The sequence below is a fragment of the Thunnus thynnus genome, chromosome 8 (genome assembly GCF_963924715.1).
Source record: "Thunnus thynnus chromosome 8, fThuThy2.1, whole genome shotgun sequence".
NCBI lineage: Eukaryota > Metazoa > Chordata > Actinopteri > Scombriformes > Scombridae > Thunnus > Thunnus thynnus.
In genome coordinates, this window is record NC_089524.1 from 17,203,507 (window position 1) to 17,214,319 (window position 10,813).

The following is a 10,813-nucleotide window of genomic DNA, read 5'->3' on the forward strand; positions in this document are numbered from 1 at the left end:
TACATCCATGATGCCTGTACGTAGTAGCAGCAGCTGCAGTGGGGCTCCGATGTTGGCAGCAGACTGAAGACACGCCTGAATCATTTCACATAAACAACTCACCTTCAGACAAAGCTGACAACAAAATTGCAAGCACCACAAGCTTTAATATCATTGAAGCAAGGCGCAAAACACAACGTTAGACATCTTTTATGTTAGTATGAGAAGTGTAAAAATATTTTCGGTTCATTGTGAAACTGTGGCAGGCTGCCACGGTCTATGTAATTAATGGGAAACACTGTGCACAAGTGCTTATAGCAAATGTCAAGACCTTTCAGAGCCATAATAATGACACAGTTAAGGAAAATGACGCATGGCACCGTTTTTGTCCTGAATAAGGCTAGAAAACACAGCTCCCGTGCCATCATGTACAGCCAGAAAAGATTTTCATCAAACAGGCTTTTGACATTAGGCAATGATTTTAAATTTATATGAATACCAGACTTTCAGACTAGTGACAGGTCAATTTTGCACCATTACAGAGAGTAAAGCCTGTGGTGCAGGCCTTATTTTGTGGCTGAGGGCCAACTGTCAAACTATATAACAAGAAAATACTAAGATCATTGTCTTATTCTTGATGTGTACAACCTCGTTGCTATTTATGATGAATTAGTTCCTTTTTCTAGCTGTCATGAACTGTATATTTCATTGAAAAAATACAAATACAAAAGCTGACTGACAGAGAAAAGATAGATTTACTACAGAACCACAAATTGCAACTGTATGGTAGCAGCCTATTCTTAAGATTTCAGTCTGCTCGGACTAAATTTACAGACACTAGCTCTTTGCTACTGATTACTTATCCAAGTGGAAGAGGCTGCCACTGATACCGTGTGTTTCCTGACAGCACAGGGAACAGTCTTCTCATCCGGCTGTCCCCCTCAAATTCATAGCCAGATGACTCATTTACTGGGAAAAGTCAGGGTTTACTCCGCTGAATCCAAATGACATGAAACCCGTAAAAAGGATGGGGAAGAAAGGGGTGTGTGGCTCCTCTAAACAATGTGCCCCCCTATGGAAGCTCATGGCTTTCTAGTATGTTAATAAATGCAGCATATGTGCATAACTTGGATGCACTCATGTAAGACGCTGTGGGAGCACCAGCACAACCCATTTCAAACACAAGGACCTTTGTTAGAGGATGAGCTTTTAGGTAATCAAAAAGGATTAAAAGGGTGATGATACACATGTGGACCATCCCTCATCTTCAAGAGGCTCCAATCATTTAATTGATATGGACCCAATGTTCAAGATGAATCAGGCCAGCAGTAATGCAGCGCTAAGAATTGAATAGGTGGGGGAAATGAACATGTGACAGTAGACGCCCCTCTCGGGAGCTACTCCATAATCCAGTGGCAGTGACTAATTGCATGCTTCTGGGTTTGTCAGTATTTGAGAATGCTTGCATTTTTTTAGCCAGCAATCAGCTTTGGGGCACCACAAAATTGCCCTCTAATAGTCTGGGGTCTTGACAATAGAGAAACTCAACACACAGGCACTGTTTTCTTCACCGAGTTCCTCAAAGAAATGGTCAATTCTTTGATGCCTGGCTCTCAAGACCAATGAAAAAAATATGAAGGAAAGAAGACACAGCCACAGTTTCTTGTGGTTTGAGAAAATGACTGTGAGAAGACAAAGTGGGCCTTTATCATCACACTGATGGCGATTATGTTTTGCAATTAGATGCCAGCCAGACAAGCAAATAGAGCAGTTTAGAAGGTTTACAATCTCTATTAGGTCAACAGGTGCAAGCACAGCAAAGTGATAACTTCACATTGGCTGCATTCACATGAGTGAAAGAAGACCAGATGAATGGTTACATCAACTGCTGAATCATGTCTTTTAATTGACTGAAAAGAAAAGAGCCCACCAATGAAAGCGTCTTGAAAATGCTTTCTCTATCCATTCCTAGATTTCTGGTTGGCATTTACTGAGAGTGGTGGGAAGCTACTTGTTTATTGAGCTGATTCATAGCACAGGGTTAATATCTGGTCCAATAAACCATCAGGATTCAAGCAAAGCTTTTGCCACTGATCACAGCCAACACAGATTAACACCAGGGAATTAGACACCTTCTCCGAGGAGACAGTCAGAGGTGTAAGTCTCTTTGACGGGACAGCCCTCAGGCATGAAGGGAACATGGTAAAAATAGTGAAGACCCCTTAGCGGTTGTCAAGGTAATTCTGCGATGAGAACCAACACATTTAAAGCCTGCAGATAACACGACAGTCATCTCCGTATCACCATCGATGACAACCCCACACCACATAAACAATTCTGCTCTTCAACAACCGAGTATGAGACGACAATGACTACAAGCCAAGCTGAGTGGAACTTTCGACAGTCCGCTGCTCTGTATTCAGGTCCACACCCAGCATCTCTCAGAGTCAACATCCACAGAATTCATATTGAAATGGGGCAGGCCTGCCCCACAGCCTCTCCTGAGAGCCATCAAAGCGGATATTTGATATTGCTAGAACAAGATATTATCACAGCCCTCCTAAGATTTTGCATCTTTTTTTTTTTTTGCATGTGTTGTGTGTAAACCAGACAGTTTTGAGTTGTTGAAGGAAAACTGAAATTAAGACACTTTTGTAATTATAGCCTATAACAGTTTTTTTTTAAATCTTGATCCTGGGGCAACCCTGCTCTGCATGTTTTAGATGTTTCCCTGCTCCAGTACACCTCATTCAAATGAACAAGTCATCATCAGGCTTCTGCAGAGCTTGATGATGAGCTGATCATTTGAATCAGGTGTGCTGGAAGAGGGAAACATCTAAAAACATGCAGGGCAGGGGTACCCCAGAACCAGGATTCAAAAACAATGGCCTATAGAAAACTAGAGTAGTCTATTAGCAGAGTAGCATATTAAAACTTGAACCTGTTCAATTATCTTTTGAAAAGGACACTTCTTATTTTAACTGTAGCCTAGGGTATTTTTATGTGACTATTTTGAGCATGGCTTTGCTTATAAGCCCAAATAAAGAATATAATGTTGCTGTTACAAAGTCTTATACCATACCGGTCCAAACCACACCCTTGCCATTTAATTTTGCTCTTAATGGGCTTCTACCTGTGCAGCTGGCATCGTAGCCTACGTGATGGAGGGAGGATGGAGGGAGATTGCGCGTCATTGCCATAACTGGATTCCCGATCAGCGGCGACCACACAAACATTCTTGAGCCTCATTTTGAAACTGCGACATCACATAGCTACACTCATCAAAACTGGCTAACATCGCACCACTAACTAATCAGCACGTTTGTCTCTGTTTTGTATCGTATAAGCTCCCCTTACAGCACTCGCAGCATTTGAAACTGTGGGGAATCAACGCACATAATATCACCAAAATTACATAAGCGACGGTGTGTGGTAGGCTGATATGGATTTTTCAGGCGATATCGTGCCACCTATGAGGAGCTATGAAACCTAACAGACTACCTAAAATAACACATCTCCTCCGTCAGCCGATGTGCTGAAAGGGAAAGTATCTTGGAAAACTTTGCTGTTAGTAACAAGCCCGACTTGTCGCAACAGCAGCGTCCTGTTGTATCGGCCGCTGCACTGACCGCCCCCCTGTCAAGCGAAAACAAGGACGGGATGGAGGGAAAAAATGACCCATTGTGTGTTCACGGCAGTCGCTAGATGATAACCCCCTTTCTTTTAAAAAGTACTTAACGTGCATCTTTAAAACGACAACCTGGTGTCAGTCGGGTGTTTAGCTTTTGGAAAAACTCCCGACAAAGAGTGAGTGTGAGCGGGAGAAAAGTGAAGTTGTGTTAGCGTGTGTTTTCTTTTTTTTTGTTTTTTACCTCAGTAGAGCCGTGTCGCCTTGTCTGCTAACCACACTTTCAACCGAGGAATAGTCCACAGTTTGTCCAGCGGGCAAACAGGACGGCAGAAAGCAGCACAGGCTGAGAATTATCGCAGTAAGCCACTGACCAGAGACACAAGCATCCTGCACCGCAATCATTATGTCCATCACAGCTGTAAATTGTCGTCGCTTTTCTCCAAGTCTTCTTGTTGCAAAATAAGCGGTTGGTAGCTAGAAAAAAAATGAGGGGACGCGAGTGACGCTTTATTTCCACACTTTTTTTCCTCCTCGGAGCTCCGTAAAGAAATGCTCCGCCGTATAGTTTCCCAGGTTTGTTTTGCTGGATGTAGAGCCCACTGTGCGGGGAAGTGTAGCTACTCTCCAGTGGCTTGCACACCATCTAGTGAGGAAATGCGATGTAAAATGGGAGCAGACCTAGAAGCAGACAACCCCCAGGCTCTGATCCTGTTGCCATGCGGCCGTTTCCCGGGCAACCCGTTGCCAGTGGCTCGTGATGGAGCAGTAAAACCGGTAGGTAGGTAGGTATTGATACAATCCTGGAGCAATTAAAGATATCGATTGGAGAACCAGCTCCTATTTATTCCCAATAAGGAAATGAACAATCTGAGCATTTGGTGGAAATGGAGCCGGTGACGCAGGTGTATCCCATAGGAAAACTCAGGAACAGATTTGATATTGACACTATGAAAATAGAGCCTAACAGACAACTAATATAAAGTAGGTGCAGTTTAGCATCAGTTAGACTACAGGCCTGTATGTGTAATGTTATATGAAATGTAAAAACTCCCTAAAATAGTTCTCTTGGGAATATTAGAGTAATAATTCATTTAAGGATAGGTTCACAATTTTTCAAGTATGTCTTAAAACAATAGTCAGTTGCCCATAGATAGATAGATAGATAGATAGATGCCCTCCAAATGCACTTACGATGTAAATGATAGGAGAAAAAACAGTCCTCGTTTTGAGTAAAAAAATGTATTTAAAAGTTTATCTGAAGATAATATGAGGCTTCAGCTGTCTGAGTTAGTCAATGGAGTAAATATCTGGCACAGTTAGACTCTTTTTATTGAAAATGTCTCCCTCTTAATGTCTTGGAGTATTTTCCTTTTCAGCTGCAATGGAAAGTCTAACAAACTAACAAAAAAGGAATTTGGCACTAAAAAGACTATCATTGAAAGATATTGGATGACTGAAGCTTCATATTAGCTTCAAGTAAACTTTTAAATACATGTTTGTACAGTACTCTCTCTCTCACACACACGCACATGCAGACACACACCAGGGACTTATAAAGTTTGTTTTAGAGCAGTAACCCCCTGCATTATGCTGCTCTAAGCCTTTCGACTTAGCCTACATAATTCTTTACAGTCTGTACAGCCGTAACTATGGAAATGACATACATTTCTCTGAGATGACATTTTGGCATGGTGCCACTTAATTATTGCAGATGACACATGCTTCGTTATGAACATTACATTAGCAAAACTTCCCTGTGGATTTACAGTACAAAAACGAGTTACAGAAGATACTAAAGCAAGCTTGTATTTTCATGACCATGTGCGTACATTCACTTAGTTTAAGATTTTACAAAATTGTCCCAGTTATTGTGGGAATATTATAATTTGGCAATCTGTAAAATATTCAGATATCAGCACTTCAATCATAGTTCAGTAATCTCAGTTTTCATTTTCCACAGTGTTTGTATTTGTTGTTTTACTGCTGATGTTATTTTCCATTATGAGTTTATATCCTATATAAAAAGTCTCCCATTCTTTTACTCTGAATCCTATATAACACGTTTTCCTACTGAATTCTAATACTTTTTTATTAATTTCCCCAAGGGGATCAATATAGTTTCATGATGTCTGATCTTAAAATCTTATCTCACAGACCACAGAGCCAAGATTGCAGGCTCTGATGTTACAGTATCAAGATGTACTGTCTGGAGCTGCTCCATTGATATTAAATGGAGTGAGTGACTGTGAACTCCTGAACGTTTTGCTTCTGTTTTTATACCGATATGAGCTTTATACTATTGCCTTGCCTTTAGTTTAAAATCAGGAAAGGAGTTTTGATCCTCTATAAATTCATTCTGGGTGCTGTGAGAGTTGCCTTTGCCATCTTGGGATATTATTTATCTGAGGAGATAAATTGTTTATCGCAGTGGTTTGAGAGGGTAGGAGTTGGAACACATTTCTATTTGCAGGGCTGTCTGTGACAGAGAGCCAGGAAACTGGTTTCCAGAGGTTACAAGGGACATTTCACCGTGCTGGAAACGAGTCAACGACCAATGTTCCATGACAAGCAGCATTAAAAGAGGTGGAGTGAAAAGTTCATCTTGTCACAAACACAATCCTAATTTGCATAACTGAAGCTCCCTCTACTGTTAATAGCTGTGATAATACCATGAATACAAATACTTCTATTCAGTTTTGTCACAGAGGTGTTTTGGGCTGAGACAGTAAGATATTTTCCATCCTTCGCTTGTCAGTCACAATGTTGAGGTTTTTTTTTTTTTCTTTTCTCTGAGCCCTTCAAATTACCTCAGAAAACGTACCTTCCCATGCATGAAAGCTATAATTACAACGACTCCATTTAGTGTTAGTGCACTGTGCGGAGGGGGGGGGGGGGTAGAAGAGTGGCAGCCTCTAATATTCAACTCATAATAACCTCAGGAATTATGAACAAGATGAAAGAGATCAGGCACTGGACTATCACAACGTCTGAGCTGTTTTGAGTAATAGATACCTCAGACATTTCTTCAGAGTTTTTTTATAACCAACCATCGTTCAAAGACAGAGTGAAATCAATGCACGCAAGTTTTCTTTAATGTTTTATTTTAAATTGACAGTTTTTTCTCAGGACAACATTTTTCCCTTATTCTACTTTACACTGTTATCTATCTCAAACAGTCAAGCATAAACCAAAGAAGTATAGCCTTTTTTCTTTGTGTCTGTTTTAATGGTTATGGAGACTATGTGAAGCATTAAAACTGCTGTTATTGTCTTAATTGTATGCTAACGATGTGGGAAAACTCACTGAAGCATATGCTGCCTTATTTTGACTATTCTGAGGGAATGATGAGTTTAAACCACAAACACCAAGCAAAGCATCTTTATTGCTTTTTTTTGGTGTCTTTATTGCATGTTATCACATCGTTTTGTTCAGGTATATTTGGCTTTACACACAATACCAACTACAGTTTATGGGATTAATTTAACATGAGTAATGTCGCATATTTCAAGCTATTGTTTCCTGAAGTAAAGTGAATGGTCATTTTTCTGTATTAGTGATTTGGTAAGGCTTTTGTGATAATGGATGACATCCAGCAGAGAAATGTGCCAATCGATCACAACAAACATGGAAATGTGAATGCTGAGCAGCTCTGTTAAATGGATCCCTGTTGCCGGGGTTTACGGGATTTAAGAGAGATCCATGAGGAAATATGTAAGGACAATTGATCACACATTCAAAGGACCCATGTTTTAGCAACAAATGTGTAGTATAAAAAGGCTGTATTTTAACTAATTAATCAATTAATGACTGTAAAGCTTGATGTAAAACAGCCTTTCTATCTCTGCCTTTAATACTTGGATTTGTCTTGTTTTTTTTGTACAGTACACAGCAAATTGGCCTCTTAAGTGAGCAGATTTCAGTCTCAGTAAATTCACTAACCATGTGACTTATTCATTTCACATTTTTGGTTGACATCCTGTGGTTTAAAACAGGAAATCAGCACTTGTAAGTGAACAGCTAAAGACTCATCTAGACAGAATTGAAACAGAGGGCATTTTTCACAGCCCATCCTCAACTTCTTATCAGCAACTATACTGCTGGTCATGAGGTTGCACTTCAGTGAGTCTCTTCCTGCTCTGATACCTCTGAAAATAAGGGCTAAAAGACTGTTGTGGAGCCACATTCATTTCTCAGAAAAATTAAAACCAGTAGACAACAGCACGCACAGAATAAAGCTTAATGATGTTTTACTGACATTTTAATAAAGTATGTGTATGTCTGAAAATTCAGCTGCAACACAAATGTGGTTTGATAAACCTTTTACAGTTAATAAATTGGTGTGTGTGATATATTTTTAAGTGTTTGAAAAGGATTATATCTGTTGATAAGTCATAGAAAAGCAGAGTATTACAGCAAATAGTAGACTGAATGTCCACTACTGTAAATTCAGAAATGACACCACCACCAAAGTCTGACATTCAGCTTTCAAAAAAAGCTGAGCCGACATTCTATGAAATACAAAACAAGAAAACCTTAATGCCCTTGCTTTTGCCCTGAGTTCTTCACATAAGAAATTCCATTATGGTATAGTTCAACAACTGCCACTTGTCTGAGTAAAGAGTAATGTATTACATTTCTCAAACTGTAACTCGCTGTTGAAGTCCAAACGCACATTTATAACACAGATGTAGTGGACAAAACACATTTTGAATGAACTATAGTTTGATATATGTAGCCCGCCAGCAGTGATTTATTTTGAGCCTTTCCTTTCTTTGCTTTTCCCGCACTGCCCATGCGGGACGAAACCTACAGCACTCATGAGTCATAACTGATTTGTACTTTCAGAGAACATCGACCACATTTCATACAAGGTGGATAGTTCAAAAAGCTCTCTCGAGTCATTAAATATAGCAAGATACAGATCTTTTATCCCCAAGAGTGGCGCTTACCATGAACTTTCTCTAGGATGTGCAGCACAACCAGACAAGTAAAATTAAAAGAGGGTGGGAGTGAAAAGTGCATCTTGTCATAAAATATGTTTAGAATGGACAGCACTGCGACATTACTGACATCTTTATAGGACATAGTTCAGTTTCTTGTTCATTTTCATCGCTTAAATGTGGAGCAGCTGTCTGGAACAGTTGAGTGCCCAGTTGGCAGGATGCAGAGTGGTCCATTGTGTACCAAGTCTGCTTTAGGCTACATAATAATGAGGCTCTGGGAGACAAAAGTGGATGAAGCCATAGATGAAACCCTCACAACATTAAACTGATCATTTACTGATCATAAGCAGTCAGATGTGTTATTTCTAAGAATACAATACAGCAACTTGTGCTCGCACTCGTGATTTCATCAGTCTAAAATAAGCAAGAATGAGTTTATGATGTACTGTTCTGTAATGTTGTCAAATACTGAAGACTAGTTGCGATAAAATCATACTGATAAATGTAGGGGAAATCTTATTTCATAATCTGTTATTCTGTTTTGGTGTGTTATAAATTGTAAGAATGATGATGTCCTCTGCAAGGACAAAGTATGTTTGAATGAACTGTACAAGTAAATAGCACTGAACTCAAAACAAACTGACGTCAAAGTACGTGACCATCTGCAAGTTCTGTTTGCATATAAGGACAGTCATTGTTCAGTTTCTTGATGCCACCTTGGCCAAATAGCGAGATTCTGTCTCTGTTTGCTGATTGCTGTTGGTTAAATTATTAATTATTAATTTGACTTGATACTCTGAAATAAATTCCTTAAATCTGAGATCAAGCTCAGTGTTATTAATGAGTCTGTAATTTCTTGTTCCTCACCATAGAGCAAGGTATTTTTGCCTCAACAATAAATCAGCAGTGAAATAAATAAGTGATAAATATTGATGCAAAATACAATAAATGGCAAATGAAAAATGTAAGTATCTGTGTGTATTTTAAATTAACAAGTAGACTATCAAATAATTAAATGAGCATTGAAATACAGGATTTATCCAAGGAAATAAATCTCATTAAAATAAACCAATTTCTATTTATGATTTTAATACTCCATTGCAAAACAAAACAAAACATTTTACTGTTTCCCCCTCTAGCATGTGACACATCTGGTCTTTTATCAGTTTATTTCAAGGTGACATGTACTTGTCATTCAACCTTATAGAGAAAGGGTTAACTAGGCGTGTTGCAGAGATTTAGGCCAAAACCACAGAGTCATCACTTAATTTCAATCAGAAACAGTGTTTAAAGCTGCATTTGGGGTCAGTGGAAAAACAAAAACAACAACAACAACAGCAACAAAAAAAGCCCAATTATACCCTCAAAAGATATGGAGAAACATTAGCCTTTGTTTAGAGTCATGCCACCCAATTATCTCCTTTCAGTTCTGTTTTGGGTTCCACCAACTCCGGTAACATAACATACCATAAGCGGGTAACATACAGTGATTTTTTAAGGGCTTTTTCACTGTTTCCTGTTATGTCTGAAAAACAGGTTGATGAGGGCGGATGTGCTGGTCTGAAAACCAAAACAATTATCCAAAAAAGATCCTGTAGACACCCAAAATCTTGAGGTAGTTCTCTGTGGGTTTGTGACTTCAAGCAAACCCTTTCAAATTGCATATATAGTCATTTGATTCATTGTTAAAATGAAAAGAAATATATTTATTAGTGCAGCTTTAACTTTCTTTGAAATGCTGCAAAATGTTTAGCCCTTTCATCTGCATCATCATGACTTACAGGCTGAGCCCTTCCCAAATTTAACCACAGTGCAAAAGGTTATTTGGCAAATTATCTACTGAAAATAAAAATGCAGTGATGTACATAAATACGCCAAGTGCCAAATCATTTTCAAGAATGTATAAAAGAATGACTATTTGATAGACAAATATCTTTCTTCCTGCTTTTACTGTAATGAACAAAGTTCTTTGTTTGCATAGCAGTGTAAATCATCTGAAAACCTTAGTGTGTGGAAAAGAAAGTGAACGCTGCCTTCCTGCTCCCTATGTTTTCTTTTTTATGTTACTCTCAAACAGCAGCCACAGGCAAAGCAGCAGTGCCTGTTTGTTTTCTTTGATAGTGTGAGCTCGCATGAAAAAGCCCCCCCCTCTGCATCTACTGAAAAGTTTTTGTAGCGCTGGGTAAATGTTTAGTGTCTTTGCCAAGATTAAACACTTTGAACCGCTGTTTCTTCGAAGAATTTAACCTTCGTACTGTAA

General features: G+C 39.1%; 1 protein-coding gene across 4 annotated transcripts in view; it reads right to left on the bottom strand.

The window, feature by feature from the left end:
* The window catches only part of negr1 (neuronal growth regulator 1), a 164,347-nt gene extending 159,990 nt beyond the window's left edge, over positions 1-4,357 (bottom strand). Inside the window, exon 1 of one of the 4 annotated variants that reach the window (XM_067596803.1) lies at positions 3,852-4,355. In XM_067596803.1, the coding sequence (XP_067452904.1) occupies positions 3,852-4,021 (170 nt within the window). In that variant the 5' untranslated portion in view covers positions 4,022-4,355. Of the gene's footprint in view, positions 1-3,851 lie in introns of all 4 variants that reach the window. The other 3 variants (XM_067596804.1, XM_067596805.1, XM_067596806.1) reach the window with 3 other exon arrangements.
* Between the last annotated feature and the right edge of the window lie 6,456 nt (positions 4,358-10,813).